Source organism: Homalodisca vitripennis, chromosome 7, assembly GCF_021130785.1.
Source record: "Homalodisca vitripennis isolate AUS2020 chromosome 7, UT_GWSS_2.1, whole genome shotgun sequence".
Lineage (NCBI taxonomy): Eukaryota > Metazoa > Arthropoda > Insecta > Hemiptera > Cicadellidae > Homalodisca > Homalodisca vitripennis.
The window spans coordinates 90,757,780-90,776,929 of record NC_060213.1 but is presented as its reverse complement, the minus strand read 5'-3'; the positions used below and the strand labels follow the sequence as shown (position 1 = coordinate 90,776,929).

Here is a 19,150-nt window from a genome sequence, read left to right as displayed (position 1 = left end):
GATGAGAATTAAGTTACGTTCTACATAATAAACTTACAATGAAATAATTTAAATTGTTCATGAAATCAAAGTGGCACTTATTATGTTGCGCGTGGAATCGTGTACTTGTGTATACCTTGTATTTTTGTATGTTATATTCGTTTTCGTATGCTATTCAAGTTGTTTTATTACTTAAGATAGACGTTACACATGGTTATAAAAACTGTATACATGTTACTTTCCATGTGCTCAAAGAACTAGTTTATTACAAACTATATATGTTGAGACTGATTTTATGAGAGAGAACTTATTACGCATATGTATGCAGTAGTATTTTTTGGGCGAGTGTAGTTTATTAAATTATATACCGGTCCACTAAACACACCCGCTCTGCGTTTTAAAGCTCTACACGGGAATACGCTTACTTTATTTATTTACTTTCCATATCGTGATGCACCGTATTTCAGTGTAGCTCTGACTTTGTAAAAACACATATACTTAAAGTAGTTATATTTAATACTCCTTCACTAACATATATAGGAATACGATATTCGGACACAGCTCTCATTCAAATCGCATTCCTTTAATTCAGATGTAAATCGTATTTTACTACAAAGCTATAGTAACAAAACAATTCTTCATTTGTTATTTAATTTACGGTACGGTATAAATAATAATCGCTTAAAAATGTAATGGTTGTTTTCATTATTTAAATTAATTACAAACTTAAATGTTTTCATTATAAATCAACTTCAATAATTACATTGTAATGTAAAATAAAAAGTGTAGAACGAATGAGGTTTATTTAATACAATATCTATTGACATGAATTGAGATATAACCCAATATCTCAAATAACAGACCTCGAGAGGAGGTGGCCCCTCCCTCATCTATATCCATCCTGAATATTCTGCGACTCTGGAAACAGACTCAAAGAGGAGTAAGTCAAATTGAACAAATAGGGTTTTCCACTTCTCTTCTTGTGTGAAAAAATAACAATCTGATGTTAATGATATGATATGAGAGTTAGATATGCATACAATAAAGTTAAAATACTATGATGAAAACAGAGTATAAATAATATCAGCAAATATTACAATTCACAGGATTTTGTCAATTTTTTCTAAACCTTTTAAAATTTGAGTCTGATGGAAATGTAATAAGTGCTAGCTCTGGGTAAATTTTTTTTCGAATGGCCCAGTACAGGATAGTAGTATTTGATAATTCAATTCATGTAATCACATGCCGTTTATTGCTACTATTGAGAGCCATTCCTGTTTGTGTCAAGAGAGGTATGTGTATGGAAAGCGGTTTTACGAGGCGGGTCCGGTCTGATGAGCTGCGAGCGTCGCGCTGGAGAAAGGATTAATATATGTATTTATTTTTAGTAAATATGTTTCTATACCAAAATATTTCATCATGTGAAATGTTCAACAAAATATTTAAATGATCGTTTCCAATGTAATATTCAAAGTTTCAAATGTGTGTAATTTTAATAGCATATACCATCTTCTACACGTTACAAGTGCTCATTTTAATGGTTTTTGAACTTTAGTAAATAAAATAGTTTTCTTAGTTTATTTTAGTTACTTTTATATGTATTTTACAAAGCTAATTAAGTTAATTAATTTTACTCAAATTGATATTTTATTTATCAAGCAAATATTTATGGTTCAATTGTTTTGTATATGTCTAAGAAGGTCTTGAAAATCGAATTAAAATATGCTGAATTTCATTTTCATTTCTTTAGTAGACTATGGCCTTCTATAGATCCTGCTACTCCAATATCTCAATATCTGTAGTCAATAATTTGCTAATTCTGGATATTCATTGGTTGCTCAGATATAAGAGACAAAATTATTTTACCTATATTCAGTGTAAGTCAACTGAATGGTATTAACCATCGTGAAAGGAATACTTCTGGAACGTACACGTTTAAAATAATTAGTTAGAGTGAATATCATGGTAAGAATAAAACCTATAAAAGTTTTTATAAAAATTAAAAAATTTTTCATCATCAAAAATGTTTTTGACACCGTATTTGAGTTTGTCTCATAAATACGGAAATAATTAATGCAACATTCGTTATTTATAACTTGTTTACACATACTGTATTATGCAACATTGACAATAAATAGGACCGTTATTAAACATGTGAATGATTTAGATATTAACTCATAAAGTTGACGTCTAAACATATGTTAATAGAAAACAAACAACACGTGGTCAAACATCAGTACATAACACATAGTCTACCACTTCAGTTTGCATTAAACTCAAAATTTTTAGTAATACATGTCCATTGCAAGAATGATTTAACCACATCCATTTATAGATCCATAATTTCTGGAAAAAGAAAAAAAGATGTATAGACAAGTAAGATTTATGATACATTACTTACCTTATTATTTTATATCTAAATTGTGTGTTATAACCTATAATTAGTCTACCAAGATTAGATTAATGTATAATAAGTGATTTGTTGAAAACGTGTAGTAAATTTTTTAATATTATACTGAGTGAGAGCCATTTAATCTTTTAGACATCTGCCGTAGTAACCAATTATGTTCCTTAAATAATCCAGTAACGATACGGTGACCATTACGACAGCCGTCTACGACCAAATATAGGGGTTGTAAATTATTTAAAATGTACATAATATAAGTTGATCTTAATTTACTAGTCATCTCCCGTCCAATCGGCCATAGCATACTTTGATTAAAATACCTTTCGACCCTATAAATGCTTATTCTTTGAGGAAAGGAATGAGTAGGAATTTTTTGATTAGTAATATGGTAAACTGTGCATGATTTTAGTACTTACTTGTTTGTTTTGATACAAGTTCTAAATATGTTTCTTGATCACTCAGATAGTAAAATATTTATATTTAATAACTATGCAATTCGGTTTTAAATAGAAACAATTTTTACAATTTTAACGTTTAAAGATATTACGAATTATAAGTAAGCACTCCAAATACAACAACAATTTAACTTAGTTTCTTAAGCATTTTTGAGTTTTTGAACACTGCACAATTTAAGTTTTCCGTGTTTTATTTCTATTTAAATAAGATTAGCTATGCCGGCCTTGAAGTAAACTGCGTCCAATTTATACTTTTGTTTGAACCTTGCCAGGATTCGAACCTCTGCCCTCTTAGGTAACACTTTATTCCCTAGTCTACGGAGGTGAACACAGCTGTTGATTCCCCAGACCAGGAATACATGGATCAGTTATGTCTATTTCGCATCTGCTCTTTAGATTTGGTGCTGACTGACAAATTATTTGAAGCTAGTCGAGAGATGTAAGAGAAAGTTTAGCATATTACAGTAGTCTGCATCTTTAGTTCTCTCCAGATTGGTGGCTGCCACGATATTAGCCGCAATATCTGCCTTTACTAAACGGAAGTGATCGTGATGAACGTGAAAAACTAATCTATTGAGTCCTCCAAGGAGTTTTAATCCCTTCACTAAATTCTTATTCCTCGAACCCGCATTCTCATCTGAAAATATGTAATAGAGGAAAATTTTAGTTACTCGTTGGCGAGTTAACGCGCCATTTTGTAGCTCGTTCAGCTCCGCTTTCCAAATAAAAATGTACAGTGCTTTAAGTTCCGGTTTATTTTTTTAATATCATAAAAATTAAATAAAACTAACGCTATTACGTGTGAATTTACGTTACACAAATGTTTTTCATGTACAGAAAATATTGAATTTATTATCCTTATTTAGTGTCATGTGTATTAAAAATTTGTTGTAACATTAAATTTTCACCTTGTGTATGATTCAGGCTACTAACATTATAACAAAATTGTCTATAAGACCACTTATGTTGACAAATCTTTTTATGCAGTCTAATATTAGCCATCAGTATTCCCTAAAGCACTATAACTGATTTTAGCGTAAACTCTGCTTTCTCGGAAGTACGATTTTTGTATCGGAATAAAAATTCCGGCGATACAATGACGACGGATTACAATATACTCTATTTAGGTATATGTTTGTGAAAGGTGTCACAGTACAGTTAATTCTTGTTATGTATAGTATACATTTGTTTGTTTGTTTTTTTAGGATGTAATCCATTATATCTGTTATGAAAAAATAATTTTGTTTCCATTAATTTTTGCAATCACCTCTTGTACGTTTCTCTGATAATTGTTGGAACAATAGTCGATACTCCCCAGGTTTATACATTGTAACTGGTAATTGCATTCGATACTTTGTGGATAAATGACAAAACGTTAAAGTCTAAAAATATCAAATTTACATACCCCCAAATCCAAAGTTCCGACACTCTATTATTTCTGTTGGGACATGGCAAAAAGTATCGTTTGGACTGTATTTGGAATATTAAAGGGAAGTCTATGAAACATATATCTACCACTTAGAACCTTGAAATATAAAAGTGGAATCGGGTCTGAAGATTGTGATTGATGAAATTTACTTATATCTAGATATGTCTCCCCAAAGGGCTCATATCGCGACCACGGGGTTACCCTAGCTGAGTATGTCACCACTTTGTCCTACTTGTGACATTCTCCTTGCTCGGAATATTATTTTATTTCCTTTCCAAATAAGATCCCAGAATGTGTACTTCACCGTAAACATGGCCTACCTTTGGCCCACTAGAAATTCACATGGTCTTCTTAATGTGTTTCTATGTGCCCAACGTCGGCGGATTTCGTTCTGCCAGTAAATCGCATCGGCGGATGCCAGGATCCAAAAAGGGGGCGGGGGTCTGTAGTATAAATTTAGCTTGCAGCCTCAGCGAAGCCTTTTGTTACAACGCGTGATGTGGCGTACATGGGTCCTTTATCAGGTATTGCGACATTACTTCGGCGACACTGATTGGGACGTGGAGGAACACCTCGATCTGATAGTGAAGAGTATTAAGGAAATTGCGTGCAGTCTGGCAGTCAAATTTGTATTTAATATAGGAACCTAGAAGAGGAAACTTTCTGAGGAACCTGGCTTGCTCAACACCTTTGCGAAGACTACTCAAGAAAGTAGGGAGGTTGTATACATAGCCACGACGCCGGCCTTATCCAAACACGCCACCAACACGAAGATTTGTAGGAACGCTTTTAACACCTTAAGGAATTCAGATACCCTCGACGTTGAGGCAGGAGAAAGTCAGTGACCTCACTATGGAGAGTTCATGGAAGTTTACTTCGGCTGTCTGGAGGAAGGGCGATGAAATGAGAAATGGGCTTCTAAAGGGGAGAAATCTGCAGGAAGACTGCTTGCAGCTATGCCGCTCAGGACGACACGAGCAAGGAAAATAGTCCCAAAGCATTCTGTACGGAGGTGGTTTTAGTATGAATAGTTACCGTCAGGATTGATATATCAGGTTCGAGCAATCAGGCAGAAAAATGTAATGGCGGCTTGTTTGAACTCGGCGGTTAAACCAGGTTTTTTAATGCTGCAATGAGGGATGCGATCGAGGTGGAACCTTCTGGGAGATCTAACCTATGATGATGGCCTTGGAAATAACAGACCTCGGCAGTCTCTACGGTTGAAGGGGTCAAAGCAGCAATCTGGGAAAAAAGCGGGAGTCTGTAAGTCAACGTAACCAGGTCCTATAGGTGGGAACATAGACTGGCTCTAGTGAATATTATGGAGCATACGGCCAGCAGACTTTGGGTACCGGACTGGGTAAAAGTCGGTTGGGTCATTTGCAGGATTCTTTTGAGGTTACGGTAGATGTGATGTAGTGCTTCTAGTCATTGAATTCCAGCCACATTCAGGTAGACTGCGGAAGGTCAGAAGGAAGAGATCGAGGCCTTTGTTTTAAGTTTTGGGAATCGGTTCAAATGCCAAACGACTGTAAGGCATTAGAACAATGTTGTATCACACAGCGGTTGAGCTTATGCCCTGAAAATATAAATAAAACCTTCCTGGTATGAGGACCTTTTCTGTTTGTTCTTGGCAAAAAAACTCTGAACATGTCCTTTAAAAACATAAGAAGATAAAAGATACCCGGGAGAATGGGTGGAGCGACAACATGGGGACGAATCTTTAGACCTGAAAAAGTTCCCTACTGGTTATGGCCAGTTACGAGCGTATTTTTTTTAAGATGGGTAATTTTAAAAGCTAGGCATGTCTCTATGAGGATGCGGAGTATGACAACGCCAACCACACTTTCGTATTCTGCAGTTAGTAGGGAAAAAATTAAACTTTTATTTCTATAGGTGAACTCATACCATGAACACGCGCGCGTGCGCGCGCACACACACACACACACACACACTCACACACTCACACATACTTGCCTCAGGAAATGGTCTTTGAAAGATAGACTTGGAATAGTATATTTTCGTAGGTAAAGTGTTTCCGAAAACCAAAAAATGTAAAGAAATTAAGTAACACCCATGTGTTTCCCAATCGATGTCCGCTGTAGAAGCCCTCTCTTGTCTTACTTATCTACCGTCTTGAAGTAATTCTAAATACGATCCCATTGTGAATTATGGCCAAGGCTACAAGTCCCACACATCAGCGAATTTTACGGACGATGCATTAGCATTTCCTATCAGATAAAAAATCTATATAAGGCAATGAAAGTGAGAGCCAAGTTATATGTCTATAAATATTTTCTAAGCTTAATGACCGAATCAGATCCAAACCTCTTATACTTAGTAAATATATGGTCTGATGCTTATCAAGATCGACGCTTTTGTATAATTAATCTCATAGATAAAGGATACCTCAAAGATAAAGTTTATCGTACTAAGCCTCGAGATTTGGCGCACCTAAGAAATCTCATAGTCCAAGAAGCTCAAGATATTCCTCGTGACTACCTTCAAAATGCAGTGGATGGCTTTTACAACCGCCAGACGATGGGAGGGGAACATTTTGAACACTTACTTTGATCACAGGTACTTAAAAATTGGTGTTTACTTGTAATACTTAATAATTTACATTGTTAAATTGTTTTAAAATTCAAATAGCTATAACTACTGAATGAATCCACCTTTTGAAGTCCGGTTTGCTGCACTGTACTCTGCTAAGTAAGACCTTTAATTTGATACCAAACTTGACCTATGCTGCTATTTAAGAATTTTGTCTGACTCCTTGTGGACCGTCCCCCAAAGGGATTATCCGATCGGTAATTGGGCAGATGTGTGCGTTACTATCACCAGTAAGCGCGTGTGAACTTTGGTATTTCTTTCTATTGTGGTTCAAAAATTAAAAAAAGAGGTTCCAGACTTAATTGTCACCCTGTATATCGTCGTTTTCTTTTTCTAAGATACGTCAGAAACAGAAAATAAGTTAAATTTTGGAAAAAACTACTTCTTAAATATCTCTAAACGCTTGCTAATATTGTATTATGTAGCCTGCTACATTTTCTTCAGGGTTAGGTATACAAGACCTCTTTCCTTTACTGTTAGTAATAATATAAACCTTCATCATAGTATAAACCAGAGTTGGACAATTCGAATGAGTGAGAGAGTGTGACGGCAAACAATGTATGTATGAAAGTGAATTTCGTGGTAGTGTATGGAAAACTTTAGCTCTCAAAATTTGACGTTTCCAATACATTTCCTGTAAAATCTATTATGGAATAAAAAAAAACATACTTGTGTGTAAAAAATGGGTACTATGAAATTAGATCTTTAAATTTATACACTTAGTCATCTAATGTGTTTTGAACATTTATAATATAATGTACGTAAATCTGTTTCACAAAACACTATTTTCAAATGGACAAAAGGAATCCCACATAATATGTGGCGGACAACTCTAATGCCTGGGCAACTATCTTCCGATGAATGTGGAATTTGCATTCTTGTTTGTAGGTAACTGTTTTACTGCAGATAATTCGTTTACCTCAAAAAGGTGCACGTTTATTTTATGCAAACAATTATTGACGTGATAGTGAAACTGGTTATTTTGAATATTCCATATGACGTATGAAATCAGCTATCCATAAGTATAACTTCCAGGTCATCTGACTTAGCTACACTACGAGTCTCTGATTCCATCAAACGTTTCTTTAGTTTTATCACACTTGCTCTCTGATTAACCTGTAATAACTTATGTTTCAGCCAGTAAACACAGGCCGTAAACCAAGTTCAGAGAACTTCTGCTCCTCGATTATGCACAAAATTAGGTGGAGATCTCAGGAGCGCTATCCTTCCGGTGACCAAGGCCAGCGCACTGCACATTCCAAGATGAAATCAGCACAAGAGTACACACTACGTGGAAATTCAGATAAATGCAACCATGACGGTAAAAGAATAAAAGACATTAAGTACGTTGCTAAGAAGGTGAGAAGGGTGACGTCATCAATTCCACTTGTTATTAGGAGTGGAGAGGCTTACGAGGTGGGGGTGGAAGGCTGTGAATCATGTACCTTGGGACGAGAGGGCTATAAGAAGATATTGCAGTCCATCAAAATTATAGAAATACTAGTCGATGGCGTCATCGAAAAAGAACAAACCGACCTGCTGGATAGTAAGGAGATCGGCTTAGATGACGGGTTTGGTGAGGGGGATAAAAGTAATTTGAAAAAAGGTTCCTCATATGACGAACAACCATCACGTGAAAAGGATGTTAACGTTGAGAAAGACGCCGTTGACCATAATCTCAAATGCATTCTAATCATGTTACAGAAGTGCATTGGGGACACTCTTGTTCAAATTTGTTACGTGAAGAGTAAGAACTTGACTGATGACAAGAAATACAGACACTTTAATATCCCCATCAGTGATCTCAAACTTTTGAAATTTGAGTTTACAAACTTAACACATATAATAATACAACTATTCAAAAAGAACGTAAAAGGAAGTAAGGTAGACGAGGATATGTGCGTCTTGTGTGTAAAGGAAAAACTGATTGACTGCCAAGGAAGACTAGTGGATGAATTAAAATCAGGAAGGAATTTAAAGGTAGTTATGAAAAACGGTAAAGCACGTGAAAATGAACAGCCTTGCTGTTCCCGTGAATACCCCCATGTTCATGCAGAGGCGGAGGGCAATCCCATCGTCCTGAAGTACTCTCTTGTAAGTTTTAACTATATTAAAAACAATAAGCATTTATAATTTAAAAGTTAAAATTATCACTAATACCAATAAGCCTATTGCAGCCTTCACGGATTTTCAATATTATAACACACACACACACACACACACACACACACACACACACACACACACACACACACACACACACACACACACACTCACACACACACACACACACACACACACACACACACACACACACACACACACACACACACACACACACACACACACACACACACACACACACACACCACACACACACACACACACACACACACACACACACATATATATATATATATAGTGCACACATATATAAGTGTTTGTGTGTGTATGTGCGTGGTTTTTTTCTAGTTAGTTTTATAATTTCCGTTAATATTGAAGAGTTGAAAGAGACAAGTTTTAAAGAGTTTACCAATATTTCGTTTTTATTTTTTTATGAGAATCATTCGTATATAGACCAGTTATATCAATGTGTACCTTTCTAAGCATGAATACCATTAAAAGAAAGTCACATAAGTAGTATCTTTAAAAAGATTTGTACTTCTATAGGCTATGTTGGATATTTTTAAGCCCAGCCAAATTTTACATTAATATTGAACTACTTAGAACATCAGGAATAATTCATAACTTGCCTTATATACAGTAAATTCTTCTCTCTTAACATTTCTTTTAAATTTAATATTTCATTTGAACACAATTTATGAAGTTAAAAAGTTTTTAAGATATGCGATAAATGTATATAAATTGTATATCATGCTATTATTAATAATGTTTGTATTTTATTGTAGATAGTATGAATGAAAACAGTGCAAGAGAATAAATTCCAAAAACTATTATTCTCGATGTAAGGCATAAATCTCTCAAGGCAGTTTTCGTTATACCTAGGTAAATTCTCTAGAAAGAGCCATTGAATAAAAGATTTAAAAAATATATATAGCCTATTTAATGGTAAAAATATTCTAATCATAACGTTTAAACACTATTTTATTTAACAAATTTAAACGTTCGAACCAACATCATGAGTTTAAAAATTTAAACATTTAACTAATGATATTTTGGTCTAGATTAATGTTGAACCTGTTGCACTGTGTTAAACTAACATTTTTTACAGCCTTTTCAAGTAAATAAAACTCCAGAGAAAGATGTTCCGCTTGACAAACCAACAACCAAACAAAAAACCACACCAAGTAAATCTGGAAGTAAAAATGTAAGTAGTAAATATAATAAGCAAATATTAGTACATATTAAGACCTTGTATGAAGAATTGTTGGGATTATCAGAAGAATGGTTGTACCGATTCGGCCAATTCCCTTTGTAAAATATTTTTTTTTTTAAATCTGAATAAGGTTTATAAGAAATCTTAGCGTGTGTATTCCGGAATTTTGAAAACATAGTAGTATTAATGTTTAAAAATAAAATGTAACTGCAGTAAACAACTTTAGAGAGTTTTAAATAAGTTTAAAAAGCTGTCTTTAATAAGTTAAAATATCAGTATACCTTAAATAGGAAATAGAAAATTGTTTCATAAGTATTATTGAAACATTGTCATAAAACCAACATTAACAGACAAAGTTGACTGTATTATGGTATACCAATACAGAACATACCACAATATTACCACAATAGTTTGTATGATACTCCAAACTTGTGGACCTTTTTGACACTATGCTATGAAATTTTAATAGGAGCTTATTGAAAAACAGAACATAAATACGCCTTACCTATCCATTATTTCCAGACTACAGTCCAAAATCAAACAATATGTTACAGGGTAAATCCTTATAACGATTATTTTGGTAGTTGCATGAACCTAATTAGATTGTAACCCTCTTACAGGATGTAGGTAGGATTTTCTCCCAGTACTTAATATACTTTTTAGTCCTTTGTATATATTTATTATTCCTTATACTAGTCAACAAGACAAACTGAACTGTAGCACTGTAAATACCTTAGATCAAAAATATATTTTAAGTATTCGCTTTTTACCAAAATAGGTTTACGAATCAACGTCATTACTTTGTTTTTAACCACGCAATGAGGAAAACTCAACTGCGTTTCCATGAGGGATCTTGTACGATCAGACACTGATACGTTTTAACTAAAGTAGGCGTCTTAGACCTAAGTGTGTTCATATTTTTTTCCTTGCCAAGACAACAAGGCGAATTCTACCATGATATTGGAACTACCTTCAACGGGAAGATCTTGACAAGGATTTGAGTTGATCAATCTGGATTTCTAATACCTATGAATTTGTATTTTTCTATCAGGGCAAAATTAAAGACTGAGCTGTGGCGAAGGAATATAATTAGTTTTAACCAGAAATCCTTCTACAAGTGCAGCATAATGAACTCAGCTACTACAGTATTAGGCATGGTCACGAAAACAATATGTACCCGATGTACGCCTGTTTACAATTAATTTAGTTATTTTATACAACTCCATCATACTAAATAATAAGTGCATTTATTATATATTATAAGTACTCTATTTAGAAGAATTCCGGTATCGTTGTTTTTAACAGCTAATAATAGATTGACAGGCCTATTATTGTCAATTTAACTCTTTATTAATTACATATGATTAAGGGCCTAAACCATTTTATTAAGGGAATTTTATTTTAAATGTTTATAGATAGTTAGGCAAACGCTCTAAAAATGTATTTGGGTTTTAATTTTTACTGTGGGTTATTTACGTGCACAGTAATGTTAGGCAGTATATACACATGAGGCTAAAAGAAAAATATAAAATGTATTATGTTCCAGGTTTCTGACATAAAGGAATCACCGAAAGACTCTGATGAAAAAGTACAAGAAAATAAACCAGTTGAGAATAATTCTCAACCTATAGATTATAGTACAACTGGGAATACAAATGTAAGTCATATAACAATGGATTATCACTAGTTTAAACAATCTTGGTTGCATACAAAATTAAGCAGTGAAGGTTATTTTTGACGATGGAAGGATTGTGAAGGAAACAGGATTTTTTCCGGACATTTGCCATCGTTCAGTGAAACAAGAAAACAGTAACACTACGTTTCGAGATCTGCAATCTGATCTCTTCTTCAGGTAAAGAACTAACCTAATACATAATTACAAACTAAGTTAAAATAAACAAATCTTACTAAAGCGTTGTGGCACGCCTAAGTCAGGAATCACAACCTACATGTTGTTGTCAACTTCACTAACACTAAAGACATGCACTTAATACAAAACTATATACAAAACACTAATCATTAAAACTAAACTACGGAATAACAGGTCACAATGCGTCTTCACTCGTCTACTGACCACCTACGACTGACCAGAGGGACTAGCCAATGGCAATCGTGACGGCTGGCTAAAACAAGATGGCGGAAATACAAGGGAAGGGGAACAGGAATGGGCCCTTTCGTTATTATTGGTTCATGCGAGATGAACTTCTTAAAACCATATTGTGACTCCGCATTGGTTTATTACAAATATCCGATCCGTTTGATACTTTTTGGTTTTTCTCTTTAGTTTCATTTTTTAGAATTGGCAACCAAAGCGGCCTAATCTCGACTGATGGTTGACTGATTGGTTGGTCCTGCCAATTTAATGTATGTTGCCTCAATTAATTTCCTTTTGAAGAAATGTGGGTTCCCGATGTATTATGTGGGCTTCATCCCAATTCATATGATGGTCTCTTCGGACCAACAATGGTGTGCAATTTTTGACTTTTCTGTGAAACCCTTTCTCGTGTTTTCTTTGTGTTCTTTTATCCTTACGTTTAGTGGTCTTTTTTGTCTCGCCTATGTATTCCCTATTGCAGCTACATTTTATGCTGTAAACACAGTTTTTTGGAATCCTGTGTGCCATTTTTTGGTTTTGTTTTTTTACGAGACTTTGTCTAAGAGTGTTGTGTGTTTTTAAACGCGGTTCTAATGTTGTACTTTCTACCTACTCTTCTAATTTTCTTTCTCCCGATAATCCCGGCACATAAGGGATTGACATAAACGGAAAATTTATCACAATTCTGTTTTTTCTGACTCAGGAATGATTCTTCTGGTTCGTTTGCACTTATTAATTACTAATTGAGGGTATCCATTGCTTCTGAGATCCGATTCAATTTTCTTAAATTCTTCTTTTTAGTCCATCTTTATCTGAGCACAAGCTCTTTGCTCTATCAAACAACGAGTAGGCTACTCCTTCTTTGACAGATTTTTTGATGGTTTGGATTGATAATTTAAATATTTTCCTGTGTGTGTTAATCTTTCGAAAAAACAGTTGTCTTAAGGACATCCCTATCTCTTAATACACACACATCCAAAAAGGGAAGCTTGTTTTTGGACTTCCACTTCCATTGTGAGGCGGATGGAAGGAGAAATACTATTAATGTGATTCAAAAAAAATTATTTAATTCAATGTCTCCATGAAGAAAAAATAACAAAGGTATCATCCACATACCTCCACCAAATCTTCAGTTTGAACTGAGCTGAAAGCCAAAGCTTTTTCGCTCGAATTCCTCCAAAAAGATATTGGCGAACTAAAGAGAAAACCAAAAGTATCAAACGGATCGGATATTTGTAATAAACCAATGCGGAGTCACAATATGGTTTTAAGAAGTTCATCTCGCATGAACCAATAATAACGAAAGGGCCCATTCCTGTTCCCCTTCCCTTGTAATTTCCGCCATCTTGTTTTAGCCAGCCGTCACGATTGCCATTGGCTAGTCCCTCTGGTCAGTCGTAGGTGGTCAGTAGACGAGTGAAAGACGCATTGTGACCTGTATTCCGTAGTTTAGTTTTAATGATTAGTGTTTTGTATAGTTTTGTATTAAGTGCATGTCTTTAGTGTTAGTGAATATGACAACAACATGTAGGTTGTGATTCCTGACTTAGGCGTGCCACAACGCTTTAGTAAGATTAGTTTATTTTAACTTAGTTTGTAATTATGTATTAGGTTAGTTCTTTACCTGAAGAAGAGATCAGATTGCAGATCTCGAAACGTAGTGTTAACTGTTTTCTTGTTTCACTGAACCGATGGCAAATGTCCGGAAAAATCCTGTTTCCTTCATAAGCAGTGAAGTTGTTCAGGAGAATAAAATCATTGCTGTATCATAAGTGGTGATGGGAATAGTTTCAAATACCTTCTTAACAAACTTCAAAATTTATCCCTTGCATGTGAGAAATACTTCAATTCTTATGAATATTTCTGACGTTTATGCCTTTATGTCTTTCAGTAATTATGAATTGAAAATGTTCATTGAAAGCTATAATTTTAACAACTAAAAATACTGTTAATTAAAATCTTTGATGTAACTTTACTGCCATTAGTTATGCTCAATTTGAAAACATCTGTTAATCTAACAGCCTCAGAGAACGAATTAGTTTAGCTAACAAAACCATATATTAAACCGTGAAATTAGTAAAACGTCTGGATGCGAATTGTCCTAAAACAACAGTATTATTATCGGAGCATTATGAAAGCCAAACGCACGAGAAACAAATCCATCATGTGAGGTTATCATGTGGAAAGATATATAGAGCAAGATTTCATCTGTTAATTTAAAATTCTTCTTACTATACAAACAATTTGTGCACCATTAATCAAGAGTACATGCCATTACATTATACATTTTAAAATACGGATTGATAAAAATAGTAGAAAGCGTATTTGTTATTTTTAAACAAGTTAAATATTCTCATATTATAGTAAAAAATAAGTAAATAATTTGTGCATTTAATTTTAGGGGCAACAAAAGAAAGAAATTCCAATCAACAAAATAACCAAACCCATACCTTACGACCAATGGCCAGATGAAGCTGGTGATGAAACAGAGGTTAAATCTGCAGAAAAGGTTGAAACAGATCATACAATTCCTTTAGAAGGCGATAATCCGTTAGAGGTAGAAAAAGATAGTAAAATAGACTCTTCTAATGTTAATGACATTCCAGAAAGACAATCTCAATGCAAAGACATAGATACAGTTAAAAACACTTCTAGTCCTGAAAACATTAATGAAACAATTTCAGATGCCGCTGATGAAGTAGTAGACGACGAGCTGTACTGTGGCTGTAACTTTGACAAAGTTTTTGAAAAACTTAAAATAAAATTACCACCAACCAGTGACCGTGACTCCTTGTCAAATTCCAGTGTGTCCACGGATTCATTTAATACGAATAGTTCATATAAAGACGTAGGAAAAAGGGGAAGATCTAACAAAAAAGTTTCTTTTATGGATAACAATAAATTTTATCCAATTGAAGTTAAAAATCCAAACACTGTATTTGATGTGGTACCAGAAGCGGTCTCTGGCGGTAAAGAAAAGGATGAAGAATTTAGCAACAAAACTCCGTTCGGTGAAACTACTAGAGAAGCTCCTGTATACCTTACTGCAGTAGATTCCATTATATTAGCGAAACAGAGGCTCTCATCATGTGAGCATGAACATTCAGAAATAAAAGACTTTCTTGAAGATAAAGAAGTGGTTTGTGCGTTTAAACAATTCATCCCTACATCTGAATATGTGGTTCACGTGGCAACTCAAGACAAAACTAACATTCGAGATATACTACCTAAATCAAGGACACATATGTCTAAGAGAAGTAAAATTATTGAAGACATATTGAAAGATGTTGATAGCAATACCATTCGTGAATTGCATACGGACCCTGATTGCTACGGGGAATATGCGTTAAAAGAGTATGGCAGTGAATCAAATCTTCCGATAAGTACCAGTATACGGTCTCTTCCTTTGGATCATGACGATTTGAATTCCATATCCGCTTTTTTGGGTAAAGATATGTCCCAAGCTGAGATTATGTTGGTATCTGATGAGGATACGACCGATCAGATGTGTGTTTGGGAAACACAATATGACGATCAGTCTACGGAAGAGAACAGAACGAAGTGGCTCCGAGCTTTTGCCGGAACAGAAAACCCGTCTCACCATCTATTCACCACACTGCCAGAGCCTCGTAGAGAACGTTCGTCTTTGCGAAGGTCCGTTGTGAAAGGATATAGAACCCGAGAAGTCCACCAAACATTACCGACAATCGCGGAAGAAGTTGCATTCGTGGTTGATGACGAGGATTTTCACATACCATACGTTCCTAGTATATCGTCTTTACCATTGAACGAGGTAGAGCTAAATGAGCTTTTGAAAAAGAAACGTCCTTTGGCTAAACATAAAACTATGGAACTTAGATATTTTACAGTGGAATTCCCTCAGACGGATAAGAGTAATAAGAGTAGTCCTCAGGAAAATCAGATCCTGAACAATTCTAGTAGCTTCGATGAAAACAAAATACCCTCAAGTAATGAATCTTTTCATTCCTGTTGCTCAAGTGTAAGTGATCTATGCACCGATATTGTTAGCAAAGAATGTTTGAAAAAAGACAAACAAACCCTGTCTCCATATAAAGAAACAAACTCCACACTAAAAGCAGTAGATGAAATGATAATGCTGAACGCCATATTTTTAAGTGATGGATATTTGGAAGACAAGAAAACACGTAGCTTGACAAAGAATTCTCCACAAGATATTTATAAGTTGGCAACATATAATTTTGTTACAAACCGTCCGTGTAACAGTTTTGTAAGCAACGGTTCAGTATTAAATTTCAACCCTCGAAAACTATCCTATACAATCATTAAAGACAATTATTCCCAGTGTTGTGTATCAACAACTGATAAAGATAAACCTTTAGTAACTACGACCAATGTACAGAAATACAACAGAGTTACTGATGGTATCAATAGGTTTACGCATTGTGAACGAAACACTCATAAATATTCCAGTGAAAAATTAAATGACTCAAATGAGAAAGACAGTATTGATTCATCAATTCATTTCGAAAAAAATAAGTCATACACTATATTAAGAAACTCTGATCCGTCATCGCTTGACTACAATATTCCAAATATCGATAATTACAAATTCACTTACTTAAGAAACTCAGCACGCTTAACTGACGCAAACCCATATCAACCTAATATAAATCAAAAACAAGAAGTTTTGGACTCGGCTACCCCTTCGACATTTAATTCATGTCCCAGGATTAATAGATCGTACACAATAATAAACAGCAAAAACCATACAAATTTACCTCATATACTTTCACCAGCGGAACATAGCAATGAAATTATTAAACCAAACACAATTACTAGAGATACGTTAGACACTAAACGAGACTGTGTTGTGAATGGTAATAATACTGATCTAATGCATAAAGCAAATAGTAATCTAGTAAAATTCACTCAGAGTAACGAATGCATGGCCGACGATGATAAAAATATTGCGCCAGATGCGGTTGAATGGTGTAGAGAGGAGTTGAACAAGGTCATAAGTGAACATTCTAAATATATAAACAAATCTCTTAGAAAAGAAAATGTTTCTGGTGTAAAAGTGAATTGTATTTCTAATGATAACTTTTACAGCGCGCAAAGTACAGAAATCTGCGAGATTTCGGGGTACAAAGCAGAACAGAATATAGTACCAAACATCAGAAGATCGTCTTATCCCCGAGTGCCATTTAGTGACAATGTGTGTATAGAGGAAAGAATAACTCCTCCACAATCAATAATATCAAAGCTTTGCGAACTACTTGAAACCGAAAAAGGAACATTGATGTCTTCAATTAAAAATCTTGAAACTTCAAAAATGGCTGAGGGAGATATTAGTATAAAATTTGGTGATTTTCAATCAGTAGAGAAAAACCCATTACAACTTGGCGATGACGGTTCCATAAACAATAAAAAGGACTTTGGTTTTGAAAAACAATACATTAGCGTTAAGAAATGTCCCATAAACAAAACCGATACATGTAAAATCAAATTCGAACTAACCTTAGATGAAAAAAGCCATGTAAACGACCAGAAAGAGAATAGTAATACTAAAGACAATTCCAAAACCAATCTTTGCCAAAGTACTAATTGTAAAATGGATCTAACAGATGTTCGAGCAAACGTAGTAAGAGGACGTGATACATTAACGGAAGCTACTCAAATCATTGAAGCCAAATGTTCCAGTTGTAGCTTCATGAGTGACCGTCGTTCTGGTGATCACACAAGTAAAGCTTGGTATTTGTACGACGCCAGTGGTCTACCTTTGACTGATAATTCTGGCCGGCTTCTACGAAAGAATAATGGAGAGTTGCTCGTAGTTTGTGATGCGGCAGGAATTCCGATCTCTGATGCCGATCGTAACCCGATATATGATGCATATGGTAGGTCTCCAGGCAACAGTCAGTTTAATCCATCAAAACCGTTGAGTATAGACATTTTAAAAACTTTAACAACAGCGGCTGGAAGTCCCATATCGGTGTATGACATAAAGGGGAGGCCCTTAACAAGTGTCAGTGGGACAATGCTTTTTGACTGTACTGGAAGAGGATTGATACGATATGGGAGTCATGGTAGCCCAATAAGTGATTTAAGCGGAAAACCTTTATTTGATGCATACGGCCGACAGATAACTGACTAGTAAAAAACTAAACGCTCTTTGTTTTTTTCCTGTGTTAGTACTTAAGTTAATAAATGTGATTACAACAGTGAAATATTTAGTTTTCTGTATGGAAGTTACATGTAACCTAAAATACAAATAAACACTACAATATAATTACTACAAAAAATATATCTTAAAATGGTAAAAAGCCATTGAACCGTAAAAGATTAAACATGTTGACATTGTATAAAGCAATAATATTTAATACCTAATAAATAGATCATTTGCCTAAATCGCAATATGAGAATGAGTAATTTGAAAGCACAAAACTGTTTGGACATTTGCTGTCGTTAAAGGTTACAGTAATAAAAGACTGACTTCCGAGATATAGGATATATTCTCTTCTTTAAGTGACAAATCCTGAATCTTAAGTACACACTTCATGTTTATTTACGTATAAATTGTTGTGTAGTACATTTTTACATTAATGAATCCATATATATATATATATATATATATATATATATATATATATATATATATATATATATATATATATATATATATATATATATATATCAGAACAAACAAAATTAACGTGAGTCTTGTTATCCAAAATATTAAAGGGAATGTTATACCAAAAAGTCTAATAATTGTATATATATATATATATATTTGGACTAGCTATGTTTTTTTTATACTTTATGAGTCCTAAGGTCAATTGAGGAATAACTTGAT

General features: G+C 34.3%; 1 protein-coding gene across 1 annotated transcript; it reads left to right on the top strand.

The window, feature by feature from the left end:
* The first annotated feature begins 2,213 nt into the window (after positions 1 to 2,213).
* LOC124366046 lies at positions 2,214 to 18,524 on the top strand. The gene is made up of 5 exons (XM_046822255.1): positions 2,214 to 2,355; positions 8,021 to 8,977; positions 10,116 to 10,211; positions 11,767 to 11,877; positions 14,717 to 18,524. Exons 1-5 carry the CDS (start codon positions 2,344 to 2,346, stop codon positions 18,449 to 18,451), a joined length of 4,911 nt encoding a protein of 1,636 aa, XP_046678211.1. The 5' UTR covers positions 2,214 to 2,343; the 3' UTR covers positions 18,452 to 18,524.
* The last annotated feature ends 626 nt before the right edge of the window (positions 18,525 to 19,150 follow it).